Here is a 22,054-nt window from a genome sequence, read left to right as displayed (position 1 = left end):
TCAAGAACTTTGCATAACTCGGAATTTGCTTGATTGCATCCAGGAGAGGAATATTGACTTGCACTTTTCTGAAGGTTTCCAATATTTCCTTGGCTTGTTGAATTTTTTTAGAACTCATAAGCCTGTGAGGAAAAGGAGCACGTAAGATTTCTTCGTCAGTAGGTTCACGACTTACCTTCTCCTTTCTTGCCCTTCTTGCAAGTTCATGCTTTGGGATCCACTCGGATGAAGAAGCTGCTTGCTTATCTCTCTCTTTGTTGCTTTCATCCTTTTCTTTAGGCTCAGCCACTTGTTCAACCTGCATGTCATCAACATTGTGAATCAAATCTTTAGAACCATTTATTTCACCAATTACCTTACCAGTTCTCAAGGTAACTGCTTGAACATGCTCACGCCCAGTTGGATTAATCTCTGGTTGGCTAGGCATCATACCAGGTTCCCTTTGACTCAAAGCTTGAGCAATTTGTCCCACTTGATTTTCTAGATTGGCAATGGCCTTATCCGTTTTCTGCATGTGGGTGTCATTCCTCTGCATGTAGCTTTTTGTCTCAGTGATGAAACTATCTGTGTTTCTAGCCATGGAAGCAACAAGTTCTTCCAAAGATTTTCCTGTAGATTGTGGTTGAGGTGGTGGTTGTGGTGGATTGTAGTAGTGCATTTGACCATGAGGTGGGCGAGTATGTTGTTGACCTTGAGGTGGGTGAGTTGGCCCTTGTTGAACATTCGAATTGTCACTCCACCTGAAATTTGGATGATTTCTCCACCCCGGATTGTATGTTTGTGAGAAAGGATCATTCTTAGGCCACTGATTTCTCTGAAATGAGCCCACTGCATTTGCTTCCTCATGTGCCAAGGGACAATCCTCAGTGTCATGACCAATTGTGGAGCAAAATGCACAAACCTTGGATGATCCCGGTGCCAATTTCTTCACCATGTTGGTTAGGTTTGCAATCTGAGCTTCCATACTAGAAAGGGTACTTACATCATAGGATTCCCCTTTTCTGACTGGTCTTTGCCTTGAATTATATTGGCGAGCATTTGCAGCAACAAGATCAAATATTGCTCGCACTTCTGTTGGAGTCTTGGTCATTATAGTCCCTCCTGCAGCTGCATTCACATTATTTTGGTCCGCTTCAAAAAGTCCTTCATAGAAGTGTTGCATTAGAAGCCAAGCTTGTATGTTATGATGCGGACAAGTGATTAGAAGTTTCTTGAAACGGTCCCAATAATCCTGGAAGCTTTCTCCCGGCCTTTGCAGAATTCCTGTAATCTGACTTCGGAGTTCATTTGTCCTTTGTGCTGGGAAAAAATGTTGCAAGAACTTTGTAGCAAGATCCGTCCACGTTGTGATGGAATTTGGAGGTAGATAGTGAAGCCATTCCTTTGCTGTATCCTTCAAACTAAATGAGAAAAGTCTCATTCTTATCTCATCACTACTCATGCCTTCGATCTTTATTGTGGAACACACTTCCTCAAAGTCTAGGATATGTGCATTAGGATTTTCTCCAGGATTTCCCAAGAACTTAGGCAATATGTGTATCATGCCCGATCTCAACTCAAAGTTTTCCAAAGTGCTTGCGGGATATACTATGCAAGATGGTTGTCCAGTTGTTGGCGGTGAAGAGTATTCTTGCATAGTAAGTTCCGCATTTGCAGCTGCTGCCGCCATTGGTGAAGGTGGAGGTGACTCGACTTTTGGTGAGCTTGGTGATGATGAAAATGGCGAGAGTGAAAAAGGCAATGGAGTAGACACAGCTAGTTGGATGTTCCTTTCTCTCAAAGCTTGAGCTTGGATATCTTCTACAGTGCTATCTAATGAAATATCCAAATTCAGAAGGGACATAAGCAAAATGTTCCTGCAATAAGAAGAAAACAAAAACAAACTCAAATAAAATGAAATGACAAACAAGGAAAAAAAATGAAAATAAAATTAAGTACTCTAAATATACTCAAACAAAACATATAAGCAACCGTGCCAGTTCCCCGGCAACGGCGCCAAAAATTGTTGCATTCCTAAGAGGACACAAATTAATGTGCAAACAACCAATTAAAAATACCCGCAAGTGCACGAATCTATTGAAGTATAGATTATGTAAGTACGGGGTCGATCCCACGAAGAACTTGTCGGCTTCCTATAAGTTCTAATTTGAGTACGTAAAGAACACTTAATTGACACACCACAAATGCACAAATGCAAAATGGAAACTAAAAATGAGTAAAGAAGTGTAAAAGAAATGAAACAACACAAGAAAACTAAACAAAAACACAAACAGCATTTTCTATCACCCTTTTATCACCCATTTATCACCTATGAACAGTGCTAAAGCGACCGGTCGTCAGGTAAAAGCGACCGGTCGTTTTTGGGCAGATTCGAAACTCAAAATTTGACTTGAAAAGCGACCGGTCGTCAGGTAAAAGCGACCGGTCGTTTTTGGGCAGATTCGTTTTCTCTGTTTTTCAGTTTCGACCTCTGTCCAGTGTTTTGCCTATAACTTTCCAACCGTACGTCCAAAATTCACGTTCTTTATACGGTTGGATTCAGCACAGAAAATGGAAGAACACAGCGCGGACCAAAAGTCCAAAACAATTACAGAAAGAAATCAAATTCAGTAACAAAGACACGTAACGTGTCAAACACGCAACTCACACACACATTGGGGGGGGTTTTGATTTGGTTCAAGTGATCTATTTCTATTGCATGTAAGTAAATGGACTTCGAATTTAAATGAGAATGGAAGAGATGAATTATCAAAATGTGAAATCAAAATGTAACAAACACTAGGGTTTCGGAATCCACCCTAAACAATTCTACCCAAGTTCATGAATACTCAAGTGATGAACTCTAAACGTGTTGATGAAGATGTTCGCAATCAAGACCATGGGTCGTGGCTCAAGACGCATTGATTCTCTCTAATATACGTAAAGTGCATGGTTCGTGCTACAATACTTGTGCCCTCCTCATAACCGAACCTAGGTATGGTTCGTACTTCGATTCAATTACAAGGAGAACCCATTAAGTTCAAAGAGAATATGAACATCACAAGAATCCTAATAGCATGGTGTTTACATTAGGTATTCAAGAAACCAATTCACATGGATGATTCTTACTTCATCCATTTATTGCTTAGGATAACATGAGGATACACATAATCCCAACAATCTCAAGAAGCATGCTTTCAAAGGTGATCAATCAAAGAAGAACATACATCAAGGATAGATTAATTTGGTGAATTGGAATTCATCAACAATATCTAGAAATTCATACACTCAAGCATCAAAACAATAAGGTATTCATGTTTAGGGCTTCAACCTAAGCCCTAGCTATGGAGTTTAGTTCCTCATAATCATTTCAAACACAAATTCGAAATAAAACTAGAAAGAAGTTACAGCTTTTGTGAAGGTGGAAGCTCAAGGTCTTCAATGGTGGAAATCTCTTCCACTTCTTGCTTGGATGACTTTGTCTTCCTCCTCTAGCTCTCTAGCTCCCAGCTTTTAGAAAGTCTCTGCAAATTGTAATAAAAACTGAATGAATGATCCGTTGCCTAGCTGCTGCCCCAAAGTCAATTGATTCCTCTCTATGCTCCTCTCTCTCCTCCTTTTCATCATGGCACACTTTTGCCTTTGTTTTCTTGTCTCCTCTCATGATGAAGTTTTGTCCTCACAAATATACTCTCAGAAAATTCCACTTAACTAAAGTAAAATATTGTTACGAAAGGCATGGTAACAAGTAGAAGTAAGATCACACTAAGTGGAGGTGAAAACTGGCCAACTCGGATTTCCAGAGCTGTGGTAACATGCTGGATTGGTTGGATAGGCAATACTTATCCAATGGAGCTCAAATTTGGATATGTTGTAGTCAACATCCATTGGAACAAGTCTTATGAAGATCATCACCTCATCCAAGGACCGGAACATGCTGATCCAAGGCCACGAAGTTGACCTACGAAAATGAACAAAAACAGAATTTATATCAAATAATGCACTTTTAGCTCATTTTCATACAAACCAAAGTAAAACCTATTAAAACACAAAAAAGAAGTAAAAAGCTATAAAATGTCAAGAACTAACTCAAAATAGTGGGTGAATAACATGAAAAATCATGTGTAAAAATGAACCGAACACACACCAACACCTTATGATCCCAATGTTCATTTAAAGAAAAATTAAGGTGAACCGTTTTCGCAGCTGAAGTACTCCCAGATGATAGGTTCTTTGTTGTACATTGCAAATAAGACTAGGCCAGACATTACTTATGCTATTGGAAGATTAAGTAGGTATACACATAACCCAAGCAAGGAACATTGGAATGCTTTGGAAAGAGTTTTCAAGTACCTAAGAGGAACAATGGATTATTCACTGTGCAATAAAGGATTTCCAAATGTGGTAGAGGGATATAGTGATTCAAATTGGATAACAGACAATGAAGAAGTGAAGTATACTAGTGGTTACATTTTCCTACTGGGTGGAGCTGCAATTTCATGGGGTTCAAAGAAGCAAACAATTATTTCTAGAAGTATTATGGAGTCTGAACTCATAACTTTGGATATTACTTGCATTGAGGCTGAATGGATTAAGAGTTTATTGATGGATATGCCTCTTGCGGAGAAACCATTGCCTGCTTTATCTATTCATTGTGACTGCAAGGCTACCATAGACTTGTAGAAACAATCCATACTGCGTGCACTCATTGAGCATTGTTTATATCATGTGGAGGCATCCCAGAGATGTCCTCATGCTCATCCCTATGACATCAGTGCTATATAATGTGATGTTCGGAAGGGAGTTATCCCTGAATGAGTTTCAAGGCGGGCAATCTCCCTCAGAGTGTAGGTCACATGTACTCTTGGAGAACTCACCTAAGTGAGAGACGTCGTGAGGCCGCGACTGTGAGAATTGGGCTATTCTCTAGCAACTCTCATGAGAATCAAGATTAGCGCATGGCCATAAATAGCGCTACCTCGCTTCCAAGCCTCAACCAATACTATGTGTGGGATATGTTGAAGTTTGGTCAAAGGTGCTGAGTTCAATACTGTGTACACTCAGGTTCCTCAAATGAAAACTATCATCACTAAGTGAAGGTTCAAGCCCGGAAGGCACCTACACCTATTGCATAGTATTTATGTTGCCCATATGTATATTTTCTTTATCTTTTACTATTTTAAAATTTAAAAACCCTTTGTGGGGGATTGTTATTATTTGAAAGGATTTTAAAGTTTAACGTTTTATTTTATGTTTTAATTCTTTTGGCTGTTTTCTTTTATTTATTATGGGAGATACAAATTGTTTAATTTTTAGTTTTTGTTTTCTATTCATTGCCTTAATTTTTCTGATTAAATGTGTCTGGAGGTTATGAGTGTTGGATGCCTATAAAAGGCCACTCCTCCTTCACATTTCAACACACCACAATCATATTTCTCTATTATCATACTTTCATATGTTTCCTACTTTCCATATTATTTTTGGGTAACGGTTCTGTGGCTTGGAAATTTCTATCCGACTGTGAACATGCTCATAGCGGACCTTAAGCCTGTGTATTGGGGTCGTATCTTGGAGTCTTGTAGACCGTTATTATCTGCACGTAGGGAGGCTAAAAAGGCTTTAGGACAACGTCTTTGATGTGCTTTCACTATACCAAGCTTGCTTTCTTAATCATAACTTATTTTATTTATTTATTTATTTGTCTTTTTATTTTACTTTACTGTTTAAGCTTTATTTTATACATTATTTATATCTAAGTATTTGAATAAGAATTTTATAGAAAAAGGAAAACACAATTTTAATAATAGGGAGTTCTTGGCATCCACTCTCCAACTTGAGGGGAATGTTAAGACATCAATTAAATCCCTACAGTTTAGGTACTGAATTATAGGAGCTGTTGTATAAATTATCATTTATTTATTTAGTTGTACAACTAGATTGTAAGGTGGATTGCTTAATCGTACAATGACTGATGTATATCTTCATAGACAACATATAATGTAAAGCAATTTAGTGGAATAAGAAATTCATTCCAATTTTACAAAGAGGAAGGAAATCGGCATTTCTAACTTTTTTTTAGCGACCGGGATGATATAAATGAAATATTTGTATTTAGGAGTCTAAAGTATAAGTTTAGGATCTTTTATATTAGAAATGGTCTTAATAAACTAGTCTTTAGTCCAAAAAAAAACCTTAAATCAGTCTCACAACTGATTTTAGTGGATCTACTTTTATTATGCTTGGGGTCAAGTGGGGATTAGGAGATGCTGTGATATTCTTTGGAATGTCCTGGTGGAAGTTGAGCGGTTATGCGTCCTCCACTCTTGGGGTATTTCCTGTCCCATGAAGTTAGAGAGATTGTTCTCTGTCTTAATCTTCTTAAAGCATTGGTTGTTGCAGGGATTTGGGTCCTCCTCATTTGTAATTCCTTGTTAGGTAGGTTTCAAGTTGTATATTTGTTTTCTAACTACCTTGTAATACTTGTGCTTAGTTGGCTATGTTGTTTTAGTCGTTGTGTTGCAAGAACTTCCTTTTGAGGCTGTGTCCTTACTGTTGTATCCTGAATTTGTGCCATATTTTTCAAGGGAATCTGTATTGTTTCAAAAAAAAAAAAAGAAAAAAAAAAAAGAAACTAGTCTTCAGATCTTGACCAAAGAACAAATAAACTAGTCTGCTGTTGTTGAACAAAAAACAAATAAATCAGTCTCACAACTGCCACGAGTGTAGAGCTATCAACCGGTGGATGTACATTTCAAATCTCTTTACACAGACAGGGCCCGTGAACAAGTGAAAGTAACGCAACTCTTCAGAATTCAGATTATTAGGGGGCCTCTAGATCCTCTCCCATTGCCAGCTTGGCAGCTTGGACTGTTCCCATTGGTCCAAATTCTCCACTGGGGACTTGATCTTGACTGCACACGACCACACCCTCCCCCTCCCCCTCCTCTCCTCCCCTCTCCTTCTTCAACTTCAAGTAGGTGAAAAGCAAACACATTCTCTCATTATTCATTACCTATAAAAAATAAATACTGCTAAAGCCACTGCTGTACTCTACTACCTAATCTAATTGATTAAAAATTAAAACTTCAAAAAACACAAAAAACAGAAAAGCAAAGCAATTCCAACAAATATAGAGATTTAAAGCTCACCTTTTTTGCTTGCTTTGCTTCCTTCACATTCTTCTTTGACATCCATAACCAGACACACCAGTAATTCTGGTTGTTGCTTCTTTTAACTCTCCACCCAACTCTTCAAATCCAAAACCCTAGAAAACCCATTCTTCTTCTTGAAGCCCCTCTCTTTTTCTCTCTCTCCCTCTCCCCTTTGTGCTGGGTTTTCAGATCGTGCTGCTGAAATCTCAGCTCGCTCGCCGATCTGCTCCGTCTCCGCCGAGTCTGTTAAATGGGCGGCTCCGACGATTCGCGTCGCTGAAATGTTGGCTGTTGCTGACTGCGATTTCGATGCTCGTCGGCCAAAATGTCGGCCTCTTTAGCTGCTTTTGAGCGCCCAAGACCTGGAGGTTCTAATACGGTACGGTTTTTGCTCCTCTGGTTTGCTTGGTTATTGGGAAAACGAGTTGAACTGGATGCAAAGTTGTGGAATTTTTGTTTTGTTTTGTTTTCTATTGTTAAAAATTTAATTTGGTTGGCTTCTGTGGGACTAAAGGGAATGCTAAGTTTCTTGATGTTGGTTCCGTTTAAATCCCAGATGGTGTAATGTCCGAAATGCTATGAAATTTGTTAACTTTATTGATTTGTTTCCCTTTTCTGTTCTGATTGCTGAGGGAAGTGTAAAAAGAAAAATGAAAGGTAAAAGAAATTCAAAGCATGGTTCCCCTACTTATCTGTACCAATTTCACTTGTTGAAATGATTGAAGTGGCATTAGGCTGAGTATGTTCAAGTAATGTTGACACGGATTTGTAATGTTTTTATTTTTGTTATGCGAATGTAACTGCAATGCTGTTTCCTTTATTTGAACAAAACCTCAACTTGCCTAAAATTTCAGGGAATCCATGAAACATTCGATGTTTTATTCATTCTTGATCATTCGAATGTGTTCTTAACTGCCAGTTCATCATAATCACAGTTTCTTAATTATTAATGTGACCTGATAATATTTGGGATGTTCCGTTCCATTCCTTTGGTGCTCAATTTTGGAACTAGTTTCACTTAGTGCTTGGTGGGTCGTGATTATTCATGATTTCTAACACATGAGATGATCTAGCAGGTCTTCAAGAGTGGCCCACTTTTCATATCTTCGAAAGGTTGGTAAACGTTTCACTTTCTCCATTACTATTTTCTCCTTAAGGCAGTTTTTGTTGGGTTTCCCAAACTTGTTTATTTATTTAGTGACAGTCACTTGGCATTTGTGCGATTACGGTAGTCTTAGACGAACAATTTAGTTTACCTGGAACTGGAAAATTTGCCTTCAGAATGCTATCTTCACAGTGCTCAAGCTTGGCTTCTTTGTACTTTATTGAGCTTGAACTTGGTTTTGGCTAAAAAGAAAGTCAAGCTTGATAGGAGCTCAAGCTGTATTGAGCCAATTTATAGGAATGTGTTGGTCTCTTTGCATAACAAGATCTTCATGAATTGCATAATTTAATTATAAATAATGAAGATAACAATTAAGGCATAGCAAAGAGTAATTTTCTAACATAAACTTAGGAAATAAGAAAGTAATAAAACAAGAAAAGAAAATAAAGAAACTGCAATCCTAATATTAATTAGGAGACGTATGACCAAGTATCCTTAATGAGACTGGTGCTACATTAAAAGCTAACAAGTCTTACTTGAAGGTAACGTGAAAACGTGTAAACCGTGGCAATTTAGAAAATGTGTTTCGATATCTGTGTGATTGAAAATTGAAACAGTTTCAACTTTAGAATTGTGTGAGAAGTGAAAAAGTCTTGTTGTTTTAAGTTGGGTTGGGTAATGGATAAGTAACTTGGCTGGGGCAAGTTTAATAGAAACAAGGAGCATCAGTAGGTGGTGGTGGTAGAGAGAAGGGGTGGAAGGGGTGTTGAAGCGGTATGTATAGGTTGGGTGGGAGAGCCATGTGGCACTTGGAGGGACGAGAGAGCTTTGATATAGGTGGAGAGGGAGAGGCACTGCTGCTCTTGGATAGATTGAGGGTGGGCTTCTTTATTCTGTTATTTTTATTTTTAAATGGGTAAAGGATAAAATGAGAATTCTACACCTTCCTCTTATCTTGATTCTAGGGTTGTTCCAAACATCGGAAATGGAAATTAAAAAATCATTTCTTTCTATAATAGTCAGGGAAATGGAAAAAATTCGTATTCCCATTTAAGCATTCCAGTCAAACAAACATGGCCTTAAGGTTTTGAGCTATTCCTCACAATTATATGTTAACTCGGTTGAAGTGTTTAGTTTTATCAACTAGAGTTTGAATTTATGTTTTTATCTTTATTTTCTTATCATGCATTTAATCGTTTTCTCACGATCACCTTTCCTCCACTCATTAGTTTTATCTTTTGTTCTTACCTTAATTTTGCAGGCATAGGCTGGAAGTCTTGGAAGAAGCGGTGGTTTATCCTCACACGGACTTCTTTGGTTTTCTTTAAAAATGATCCTGTTAGTATCAATCAGTAATCTCTTTATCTTCTTTGTGACTATACTAATATGTTTAGGTTTCCTTTTGATTCCCGTGTCCTTTTTAATAATTTTCTGAATTGCTCTCTATGATTGACTGTGTTTATTGAAAAAGATTGGCTGGTCACTGGATTCATGTATGTTTACATTTGCTCTAAAAATGGTAAACTTAGGAAATGCTGTTTTGAGTTTGAAATTGGACTAAGGTTGTAGAAATGTGTCTTTTTTATTGCTTTGCTTGCTGAACATTCTTATCATCACAAATGTAGATTTGTTTTGATATCCTTTGGAATGATATAATAGTACATTCTATGTGACTTTCAAAGTTGTTTTTTGGCATAAAAGAAATCATAACTAGGATCATCTTTTATCTTCTAAATTTGAATTTCATATCTTTTGCCAACATGCTTAAACTAATGTTGTGGTGCACACAATGCATGCTCATGCAGTGACAATTTGTGCAGGGTCCACCCCATGGTGATTTGACAATCACCTTGTTAGACTAGCTATTAGTGTTGAATATTCCAGAATCAACTAGGTTGGCTAAGCTTTTGAAAGTCCGAATTTTTTATTTTTGAGCTTTATGCTCATTGCTTATTTACAGCTTTAACAATTTATCAGTTTGCAGAAATGCCTAACTTTCAATGCTCAAGTACCAACTGCAATTCCAACTTCCTGAGAAAAGGCTTACTGTTAGTCTATTATAGACCCTTTTTCACAAACCACTGACTGCCATGTTTATTAAGTACCTCATTGGACGACTACCAGGAAAATGTGCACTTCTTTGACATTTTTACTGTCTTCAGTTGGCTATACTTTTCCCCTCACATTTTTTCTGGCAAATATAGAGAGTTGATTAATTTGTTAGAAAAATAATAGGTTCACACTAAGCTTCCCTGAATCTTTGAAGGACACTAGTATTCTACCAAGTCAAGATATTTTGGAACTTCTTCCATTGCCTCATGATATGGGATGGATCCCTATTCCGGCCTTCATATCACAACCTTTGTACTTTGAGTTGCATATATTCTCTTCATTTATTCACTCAGGCCCAAAATTATTCTCTTCATTTAGCATTGTTGTCTTCTTTGTACGTTATTAAGACAAACCACTAAAATGAATGGCATCTCTTCATTCCTTAATGAACATGTCACGTTGGGAATATAATTTCAATTTAAAAGGGTCTGTATTTCAATAGTGTTTCTGGTTTATGATGTGTGGCCCATACATAATAAACCAGAAACACTATTGAAATACAGTAAGCCTAAATGAAGAGAGTTTACTGAATTGTTTGCAAACTATTAGCTGATTTTCCAAGCAAATATTTTGAAAACAGAGGCAGGACATTATTGGTTTTTCTGTGTGTGCCCAAATTTGTGTGGAAGGTAATGAAAAGTTGGGGGATCTAGCTTATATAAAGATAGCTTGTTCGGGAATTAACCACAGCAGTAGGCATTGAAATGGTCATTTTTTTTTTGGCAATCTGGTTGTGTTAAATGATTTCCTGTTTCTGAGTGTAATACTAGCATAGTATTTTGAGACTTTGCAGGCTGTAATTAACTGATTAACATTATATTTAACTCATACATCAAATTTTGTGTGTTTTAATTGTTAATAGAAATGGAAATGATTGTTTTAACTTTTGCATAGAGTGCGCTTCCACAAAGAGGTGGTGAAGTAAATCTGACTTTGGGGGGCATTGACTTGAACAATTCTGGGAGGTATGCATGGCTACTAAACTGTTTGTTTCATTATTATCTGCAATCTATCTAACAAATGCAACTGGTTTCTTGTAGTGTTGTTGTTAGAGAAGATAAAAAGCTGCTGACTGTTTTATTTCCTGATGGACGTGATGGTCGGGCCTTCACCCTTAAGGTGATTGTTTATATGATTTTGTTGTCCAAGTCTTATTTGAATTTATAATATAATTGCATAGTTTCTGCTGATATTTATTTGTAAATATTCTCTGTGTTTATCCAAATCCCAGGCTGAGACATCAGAAGACTTGTATGAGTGGAAGACAGCCCTTGAACATGCTCTTGCACAAGCTCCAAGTGCTGCCCTTGTCATGGGACACAATGGGATTTTCCGAAATGACACAAATGATACAATGGAAGGGTCCTTCCATCAATGTAACTTTTCAATCTTTACCCATTCAATGTTTCATCATTTAATCTCTCTGGAGCTGGTGTATTTATACATAATTTTGGGCTTTCAGGGAGGGATAAGCGGCCTGTTAAATCTTTGGTTGTTGGAAGACCAATTCTGCTTGCGCTAGAAGATATTGATGGAGGTCCTTCGTTCCTTGAGAAAGCTCTTCGGTTCCTCGAAAAGTCTGGTATGTTGTGATCTCAGACATTAACAGAATTTGAAACTGAAGGAAAAAATCGTTTACATTCTGTATATATGACATTATAACTCCAGAAAATTTTAAAATTTCCCTCAGACCTTTCGTAAACAAACTTACAAAAATCCTCTCCCCATGTGCATCCTGTATCTCTTGCGCATGCATCCGATATCCAAAAGCCAGATTTTCCAAAAAGTCAACTGGATAGAAATTTGGAGTTATCCGATACGTGTAGAGGTGTTTATGGCTGTAGCGGATACTCAATACCTTGCTTTAAAGATGCCATCTATGGATAGACGACTGTAATAAGAAAAGTGCACATATATGTTGGTCTTTATTCATGTCTGGTATTTTGGGAATTGGTCTACTTCCAAAAGGCACAGTATTGATATCTTTTTTCATATATTGGCTATGCAGAAGTTTAGATATTTCTTTGTTTACCACACTCTGGAGACTATCAGCACAAACTCTTAATTCTAATTGCCTAACTATTTGGAAACACAATTTTGGGAAATAACTCATTATGCTTGAAGAGATACAGAAAAATAGAATAAAAGAATATTTTTGAGCATTATAGCATACAATTTCATAATCTATGTAAGTTATTTGTCCAATAGGTACTAAAGTTGAAGGAATTTTGCGACAGTCAGCGGATGTTGAGGAGGTAGAACGTAGGGTACAAGAATATGAACAAGGTATCTGTTTTATTAAAGTTGGAAGTATCTGTTTTATTTAATTGGGCGATTGCTTATGAATGTCTTTGATGTATTGCCAGCACAGAATAGATTTTATATGCCTCAGTTGGATGTTCCATCTTTTAGCTTATGCGGTGAACTTTCTGTGAAGCATGCATTTCCAAATGAGTTTATCCTAACCTGTTTTTCATGTTTTAAGGCAAGACTGAATTTGATCCCGGTGAGGACGCTCATGTTATTGGTGATTGTGTCAAGGTACTTTCCCGTAACTAATTGATGCTATTTGTTAACTAATATGAATAATGCGTTCAAATCAATATTTACTCAAGCTGTTTGATCTGCAGCATGTTCTGAGAGAGCTGCCCTCGTCTCCAGTACCAGCATCTTGCTGCACTGCGTTGCTAGAAGCTTATAGTAAGTTTAGCTCTATGTCATGCATGTTCGTAGGTTAAGTAATCTGGTTTTTCTTTATGTTTGGGAATTCAATAATTGGAATTGTTCTGTGACACTGTATAACAACATTTTAAGGTTATATGATTGTCCTTTGCAGAAAAAGAAAAAAATATTGGCCATCAGTCTCATGTGTAGTAATCTGACGCATTAATTAGTACTCTTTATGCATGATGCGGAGATTTGTACTAGTATCCACATTAATTTTAATGTCCACTAAAGTTTCCTTGAGTTTCTGAATTTATTTGTGTATATGATCAGCATATATTAATTTTGTATGTAATTTGTACCATTGTATTCTGTTTGACTAGAAATTGATCGAAAGGAAGCTCGGATTAATGCAATGCGATCTTCAATATTGGAGACATTTCCTGAGCCAAACCGCCGTTTATTACAGAGGTAACCTATATATCCATCTGTTACATGGTATGGGATGTCTTATTTCATCTTTTGCGTAGACAATTTTTGTGGCCTTTTGAGTCCTACTCATTATGCTTGAGATTCTTCATTTTCTGTTATAAACTTCATAAAAAATTATTGAGTTTTTATGGGAATGAAATATCTTACATGTTGGTAGTGAAGGGATGCATGAAAATAATTATGAGCAAGGATGATGAAGATATTAGTGTCGGTTGAAATATTGATATTTGGATGTTCGGATATATTGATGTAAATATCAGTAAAATTTACAAACTACTGATACTTGTTTTAGAACTTTGAAAGTTCGAATGAAACATACCGATATTGGGTTCGGTAGACTATCCTTTAGGTGGACCCCTAGTAAGGTACTTTGGTATGTAGTTCGTAATGATGTTCACCTCATTGAGAACTGTATTTCTGTAACTGACCTGACAACAAAGGAAGAAATGATTTACCAATTCTGCTCCTTTCAGAGTGAATTACTCGTATGCTATGCCTATCTTTTTGCGGCCAATTGTTTACATTTGAACTTTGTACCATGGAAGGTTATTAAGAATAAGCACGTTTAGGGTTTAGGGACTTGCATTTTGCTTGCTTCCTTGATAAGCATGTAATACCAAAAAATGCCATAAATTTACACTAGAACCTGTGTTTTATACTTGAATGCTAAGTTGTCAGTTTGGGGAAAAATAAAATTTGTAGATTTTGAACATGCTATATTGTAGAGTGACTATACTTATTGATCTTTCCCTTGATACGTTCTGTTTCCAGTTGTACTGAGCAATCATATCGGTCTATCATCTTACTCTTTTCTTTCTTTTCTTTTCAGAATTTTGAAGATGATGCATACCATCTCATCTCACTCGCATGAGAATCGGATGACTCCTTCTGCAGTTGCTGCTTGCATGGCACCCTTGCTCTTACGCCCTCTATTAGCTGGTGAATGTGAGTTGGATGATGAGTTTGATGTGAATGGAGATAATTCTGCCCAGCTTCTTGCTGCAGCAAATGCTGCTAATAATGCGCAAGCGATCATTACAACTCTTTTGGAGGAATATGAAAACATTTTTGATGTAAGATACTCTCAATCTAGTTTTACAGGAATAGTGTGTTTATTACATTCCGTGTTCTTGCGATCTTGTTAGGCTCATTGTTTCAAATTGTATAACCTGAACTTAAAAATTTACTACAACCTATCCATAATATATGTTGAAACATGTCAGGCTATCCCCTCCCTATTAATATCCCTTTTGTTGTGGGATGAGGCATCCTGGATTTACTGAGGATAAGTTCGTAAGATTGGTTGAACTGATAAAGAAGATTAGTAGTGGTCCCGGTGAGAGGGGTTAGATCAGAACAAACAGTAGGGTGGGTTTAGAAATTTCTCAGTGAAGATATAAAGGAAATTTTGGTCAAGGAAGACCCAGATTTAGTTGTTCTTCAAGAAACAAAATTTGAGCAAAATTGGTAGGAGGGTGGCCTTTGTGTGGAAGGCCAGGGTGTATTCTAGTCATGTGTGCTGTTAGATCCATTTCTTTATCGAGTGTGTTGTAGCCTTATATGGCAGTCTCTGTGCCAATTGGAGAAAGCTTTTGTCCTGAGTGGTGACTGTTGGGTGTACCTTGGCCTTTGCCGGGTTTGTGTATGGTCTTTATATTCCAAGATGGTGTGTGGGGGTGGTCATAACATCTAAAGAGGAAGAAATTTAAGAGAAAATTATTAGTTAGGTATGGAGAAATCCCCTGTTCCATATTGGTTTCCGTGGCGGTGCTTGAGGATTATTCGGATGCTGTTGGTTAAGGTTTTACATACATTCTTCATCAATAAGTGAAGGCTTGCATAATTGCTTGATCTTGAAGAAAATCCATTATTTGCGAGTAATGAATTACCAGCCAGCTTGGTGACATGTCTGTATTGTATCTAGCTAAGGTCTCATCAACGACACTGACAGAGCATCTGGTTGAACCAATATCCAAGCCTTAAGTGTTTAAGTTAATGATAGACAAATTTGGATTTGGTTCTAGTTGTCGATTAAAATTAAATGGCTGAGGGGTGTATTGGCTGAAAAAGGTGTTGTGGTTAAGATTCTTGAAAATGTGTAAGATCATGTTGATTGGGCCTTCCTTTTTGTCTAAAGTTTCTCTATTCTAGTCTGAGATAATTGGTTATCTGAAATTCTGGTAACTTTTGTTCTATCAGTGATAGGGCCATGTGGGCTGAGCTCCAAAGTTAAGACTATGCTGTTCCTGCATTTCCACCATGTTTATGATAGGAGATTTTACATTCTGGGGATTAGTTGATGCCATGCAATTTCTTTCCATTGAGAGAGGGAGTATATATTGTAGTAGATCTTTTTGCACTTAATTCTCTTCCGGCCTCTCACTAATATGTTCTGTTATTTACTTCATCTTACTTTAACTGTTCAACCATTTTCTTTTCCTCCCGGTTGCTTTCTTTGAGCTGCATTGGAAGTTTTGTTAATTAGGTGGCATCTCTAGTAACTTTAATATAAATTAAATGATATATTCATGAAAGAAAGAAAACTTTGTTGACTCTGTTTTTTATGGTTCTCAAGCAGCTGTTCAATTTTTTCAATTATAAGGTGGTTGGCTCTTGTTTCAGGATGAAAATCTACTACGGTGTTCTATTTCAGCTGATTCTCGGATTGAGAATAGTGGGAGTGAAGATTCTTCTGACGATGAAAATCTTGACATGAAAGACAATGGTTACCATGATGCAGAAAATGAAGTTGATCCGGAAACAGATGATGACCTTGACCGTGTACATAGTGGAAAATTGAGTGAAAGCAGTGGTTATGGTGGCAGTGACCTATATGATTATAAGGTTCTCTCTCTCTCTCTCTCTCTCTCTCTCTCTCTCTCAGTGTGTGTGTGTGTTGTTCCATTAAAATGATTATAGAGTCCACTGCTCCTGTGCAAGGTAATTATTTTATATTTTGATCTTTCATTGTGCATAATGATTATAGAGTCCATTTCTCCATGCGACAATAATACATAGTGCCTTCCAACCTTCTGATTGTGTTGACTCCAGTAATGGCTGTGGGATCCACTATGATTTATATGAAGTCGATTGAAAGTTTATGTTAGCCTTTTGATCCTTTGTTGTATTTCATTAGCTTAGTAGACACTTGGAAAGTTCAGAGTCTCACATTATGTTGATTTTCTGACGAAATAGTAATAAAAATTCACTTTCTGTAAGCGTTGCTGCCTTCGTTTTTTCTTCATAGCCATGGTCCGTGATTAGCTCTGTGGTGTTAATGAGTCTAATAGGCATACTAAAACAATTAAGTTATATGCAAGTTCCTTATTATGTATATTTTATTTAATTCTTTCTTCGTTCCATTGAAATGTTCATCTACATGAATTATAGTAAGTTTGGTTGACATGTATGTTGATTTACTCATACAGGCATTTGGGGGTGATGATTTGGATGTTGGATCCCCTAAAGGAAATCATGCTTCAGCTGAGAGTTCAAATTTAGGTGTTCCTCAACCAATCAGAGATCCGAATGTTGAAGTAATGGAAAGTGGAACCAAACAGAACAAAGAAAATGGAACTTCAATTAGTGAGACGGAAACACCAAGCGCATCACCTGCTGGAGAATCTTACAGATCAATGGGAGAGATTCTGTCAGCAATGGATCCAGGGCATCCCTTACAGGTGTCTGGAGTTGAATCAGGAAGTGTGAAAGCAGTGGCTAAAGTCACAGGATCCAATCATAATGCAAAGCGATCGGCATTTTGGGGAAGAAGCAATGTGAGTTGATATCTACTCTATCTTAAGGTTATTATTGGGCTTTCAAGAACATGCATGTATTAGTGGTTGTGCTACTCAATGTATTCATTTAAATGTCATAAATTTGTTGCTACTCTGAAATTTGTATGTTTAATTGAGGAGTTCTTAATCAATTTATATTTTCTAAAGTTTTATACGTAGTTTCTACCCTTTTAAAGTTTCCTGAAGTGTCTGTCAATATCGATATTTCACCGATATTTCCATAAATCTGAGTGTCTATATCGATATTTTCATCTTTGGTTATATGTGGATGATCAGGGACTCAGGGTCAATAAGGGAGATAGGATGTGTGGGTCCCATTGGCTTAAGAGGCATTAAGCGAATCAAACTATTAATTTTTTTCAATATCATGAAGCTTGAGCTTTATTTTTTTTAATTTTTTGGTTTTGAATGTCGTTGTCTCTTTTTTAATTGGGCATTTCTACTGTAGATTTTTTATTTTATTTTTGGTAAACAGTATGTGTCCCGGCAGCCTTTTGTTTAGAGAGGCAAAGTGCGAACATGTGATTTGTTTTATGGGAGATGAGGACATAATATCCCAGTCCTGCTTTTACAGTTTGTGTTTTAAAATCCAATGGCATCTGATATTCTTTATTTATTTATATTCAGGCAAGAAAGACACCGTCAATGGAATCAGTTGATTCTTCTGGAGAGGAAGAGTAAGATAATCATCATATGTTTTTGTACTTTGCTGTATGGCGTGCATATCTTTCACATTATAAGGATAAATCTTTTAATGGAATGTTTCCATTGTCTTCAAATAAGCGGTCGAAGATGTTCTAGATCTTAGCCATTGTTGTAGCAACATGCCTAATGCTTAAGCACCTGCTAATCAAATTTCATTTTCCTCACGAGTCCTTTAAATATGTTCTTGGATCCATGCCATGTTTTGTTTGGAGCTTTAAGGGAACTCCTAATAAAAATCTGGTCTGTGCTGCATTTATTTTCCTAGTGTTTTCAGTAAGTGATAATTTTTTTGCTGTTTCTAGGCTTTCTATTCAGAGGCTTGAGATTGCAAAAAATGACTTGCAGCACAGGATTGCAAAAGAGGTAACTATACTTCTGCTTAAGTCATAATAATGTCAAATCATATGAACTGGTGCTGTTACCAACTGAATCAGACACCTCCTGTTGTAGGCTAGAGGAAACGCAATTTTACAAGCTAGCTTGGAGAGAAGGAAGCAGGCTTTACATGAGCGGCGCTTGGCACTGGAACAAGATGTATGTTCATGAAAACATTCCAACTGATTTTCTTTTCCTTGCCCGGGCACTATTTTATATCACATGCACACTCTATCTGTGCAATCATTAATTTAGAATGAACAACTTTATAATAGTCAAGGACCACAGCAGATGATAGAGGGTATATAATAGAGGACCTGTTGATATATTTAAGCCTTCATTTGATGGTGTTTTGGGTTTAATCTTCAGTTTGACACTGGGAGGGTTAATTTTCAAATTTCCTTTACAACAGTGCAAAAGAGAAGTGACAATAACCTTTTTTTGGACTTGAACTGAATGGGCTTTCGCAGAATGTGGTAAACCTCATCAGTACACCTCTAGTGTATAGTTTCCAAAGCCAATTAGGCAAGCAAAAGTGCTGGTGATATCATTTGCTTAAGCGACTGGCTTATGTCTGTGGACTACACTAAACTATTAATAATGTAAACTGTAAAGTTTCTTTTTCTTTTTCTTTTTAATCATTTTGATATACAAAGCCATTATATTTGATATTAAAAGTTAAAACCTGGCTACTATCTCACTGGTACTGTTTTAGCACACATGTACTTTTTTATACCTGAAAGTAATTTCCTCTTTGCTTCTTTGGAGTAGATAATATCTCTGCTTTACTCTCTCTTCGTTTACATCTAATCTGCAAATGATGATATAGGTTTCAAGATTGCAAGAGCAGCTACAAGCTGAACGTGATCTTAGAGCAGCATTGGAGGTTGGTTTGAGCATGTCTTCTGGACAGTTAGCCAGTTCACGTGGAATGGATTCTAAGGTTTGTGTAAGTTGTTAAGAATTTGCTTTTATTTGATTTCTGTTCCATATCCTTGTGCAATTCAAATTCTTATGACTCCAAACTGGTGTGAAGACAAGGGCTGAACTTGAGGAGATAGCCCTTGCAGAAGCAGATGTGGCCAGGTTGAAGCAGAAAGTTGCAGAACTCCACCATCAACTTAATCAGCAACGACAGCATCATTACGGTTCTCTATCTGATGCTTGTGACCGTTATCAAAATATCCAAAATCATAATTCTCAACCGTAAGTGTGGAGAACCATGTTTTCCTTTTTGAACTGTCTTATTTTTTTTCCCTTATAGTGTCAATTGCTATAGGTAGTTGCATGGAAAATATTCCTGATGTCAAAGGGACTGTTCTCAGAGGCCGTAATTACAATATACCACCTTGAAGGCTATTTAAACTTCATTAACCTAATACCTTATCTGTGTTAAAAATCTAGTTGCTGCAGTATACCCTAGATTTGTCTGCAACACTAAGTAGATTGCTACATGATTAAATAATTCATATAATGCAATTTGCAGGACCTTTAATACCAATATTATATGATAAGATGGAAATTTGATGCTTGTTGCAATTTGGTGGTGTCTTACTAATGACAAATATTGATTGTGTACAGGAGGTTTCTTCAGCAGGATTTTGATGCAACCCTTGCCTTCTGTAATCATGAAAGGAAACAGAGGAATGAGGTTTATGTTTTTCTATCTTAGTTAATGACTGCTCTATATTAGGAATCGTTCCAACTTGTATTATTTTGTTTATTTGCTAAATGATTTCTTGGCTTTTGCTCTTCGTTCTAAATTGCAACACTAACACTACTGATGTTCCTCAAAAAGTGGTTTTAAAGCTGGTTGAGGCCTCCCATTCTGACATTTTTATTTAAGCTTTTCTAAAATCCTATTTGCCCTTTGAATCTATTGATTTCTTTGTGTTTTCCTTTTTTTAAAAAAAATGTTGATGTTCTCAACTATCTAACACTCCTTGACTCTTTTGCTACAGGAGAGTATGTCGGGGGCAGATTGGAGGAATATCAAAGGGCAAATTTTAGCATCTGGCGGTGGTACAAGGCAGCCTACAAGGAAGCAATTCATGGATCCAGCTGGCATGTGCGAATCAAAAAGTACTGATGCATCGACAAGTTTGTCTGTTGATGATCTTAGTGCTGTAGATTCTGCTTCCATGCCATCAACTTCAAGAGCAGCAGAGGCAAGTGCTCCTTTTCTGCTAAGAATGTGCCATTTCTAATTTATGACCGACTTTTTCTCCGGATACATATTTTCAATTTTTTTTGTCCAGATCTAAAAGTCTATTAGAATATTGCTATTTAGTTTTTCAAAATCTGACCTTGTATAGTTTCACTATCTGCAAATTATTACTATATTATTTGTTAGTTTTGCTCGTTTTGTTGTATGCTTCCTGTCATTCAAACGATTACAAGGACTTGACGTTGTGACCATGGTTCCAGGTGGTAGATTACCCAAGGCATCCACCAACAGCATCTTCTGCCTTAGTAGAATTAACAACTCGTCTTGATTTCTTCAAGGAAAGACGCTCTCAGCTGATGGAACAACTTCATAATCTTGATTTAAATTATGGCACAACATCTTTTCAAGACTCTGTGTATAGACCATCTTCACCACCATGGAATTGATTGGCGGAGAAGATGCTCATCAAATGAGTCAGAAGAAGAATGTCAGACGCCCTGTTCTTTGTATATCCTTTGATAATGTTGCATATAGTTGTATCCCATGTGGAATTCTGTTTAATATTCTTGTTTCATATTCAAAGTTCCTCTTTTTTTCTTTTTCTAGTGAGGATGTGAAACAATTTTCTTGAGAAGTGTTCTTTTCGGTCTGTCTATTGATTTTTTTTTGTTTGGTTTTTATCGTCAAGGACCTTGTAAACAAACCATACTCTGTTGTGTCCATAGGTGAGGTAATGCTTATTGAACAATAATATTTATAGTCAGCAAAACATTTTCAGAAGTGCATACTTTATTTCTATTTACAGAAATTTTCTTTTTGTTTATGATTGTTGTTATTCAGATAAAAGGTTTAACAAGATATTGTTTATAATTTAAGCTTGTATCTCACCTGCTTAATTACCTATATTTGATATTGAGACTTACCATTCTAAACTCCACTACTTGTGACTAGTTTGTTTATCTTTTCTGGGCTTTAGACTGGGCTCCGCCTAAAAACCAAGCTTTTAAAATCCCAAAACGGCAGAAAATTTCGCAGCAAACCCATGTAATAAAATCAGGGACCTTAGCATTCTATCCCACTATACTCAATACATTACTTATCAGAAAATGACACTTTCTGTTTAAATGATGGAAAATAACTCGGAATTTAACCAAAAGTTGGGAATTTTAGGACTGTTTAGGTAAAATCCCCTGAGTTATTACAATCTTGTCGCATGTGTAGAAAAAAGTTTTAAGGGACATAAAATGATGCTTGGTTAATGTCAGGGCTGTTTACATAAAATCCCCTAGGTTTGGTGGCCGTTTAAAAATGAGTCATGCCCAAAATGCTCTTAACCACTTGAGCTATAAGCCTCATGTCCTTTTAATTGTTCGTGTTGCATCAATTGGCCGCTAGGTCTTGACATGCAACAATTTTCCCTTTTTACTGTTTGAGTTTCTGGTGATCCATCAAGTAGGTTATATGGCAAACATGGGACTGGTTTCAGAGCTGATGTGGAAGTCACACT

General features: G+C 36.8%; 1 protein-coding gene, 1 non-coding gene and 1 pseudogene across 2 annotated transcripts; all 3 read left to right on the top strand.

Moving 5' to 3' along the window:
* Window positions 1-1,178: 1,178 nt before the first annotated feature.
* Window positions 1,179-1,285, top strand: LOC148294888 (small nucleolar RNA R71). The gene has a single exon (XR_015835583.1). It is a non-coding gene; the product is annotated as a small nucleolar RNA R71 (small nucleolar RNA).
* A 2,915-nt stretch (window positions 1,286-4,200) lies between these two features.
* On the top strand, window positions 4,201-4,662 carry LOC148294887 (secreted RxLR effector protein 161 pseudogene; annotated as a pseudogene).
* A 2,278-nt stretch (window positions 4,663-6,940) lies between these two features.
* LOC110756306 (Rho GTPase activation protein (RhoGAP) with PH domain-containing protein) lies at window positions 6,941-21,327 on the top strand. Its single transcript, XM_021957714.2, has 22 exons — window positions 6,941-7,509; window positions 8,207-8,243; window positions 9,497-9,573; window positions 11,242-11,312; window positions 11,388-11,466; window positions 11,579-11,723; window positions 11,810-11,929; window positions 12,556-12,633; window positions 12,833-12,888; window positions 12,978-13,047; window positions 13,395-13,482; window positions 14,333-14,576; window positions 16,126-16,347; window positions 16,932-17,279; window positions 17,928-17,977; window positions 18,308-18,368; window positions 18,456-18,539; window positions 19,210-19,323; window positions 19,417-19,586; window positions 19,962-20,031; window positions 20,342-20,548; window positions 20,808-21,327. The coding sequence occupies exons 1-22, from the start codon at window positions 7,456-7,458 to the stop codon at window positions 20,991-20,993; spliced, it is 2,631 nt and encodes an 876-aa protein (XP_021813406.1). The 5' UTR covers window positions 6,941-7,455; the 3' UTR covers window positions 20,994-21,327.
* The last annotated feature ends 727 nt before the right edge of the window (window positions 21,328-22,054 follow it).

The sequence above is a fragment of the Prunus avium genome, chromosome 4 (genome assembly GCF_965620075.1).
Source record: "Prunus avium chromosome 4, drPruAviu1.hap1.1, whole genome shotgun sequence".
In the NCBI taxonomy this organism is placed as follows: Eukaryota; Viridiplantae; Streptophyta; class Magnoliopsida; order Rosales; family Rosaceae; genus Prunus; species Prunus avium.
Note: the sequence above shows the minus strand (reverse complement) of the source record. Positions and strands in the feature narration are given on the sequence as shown.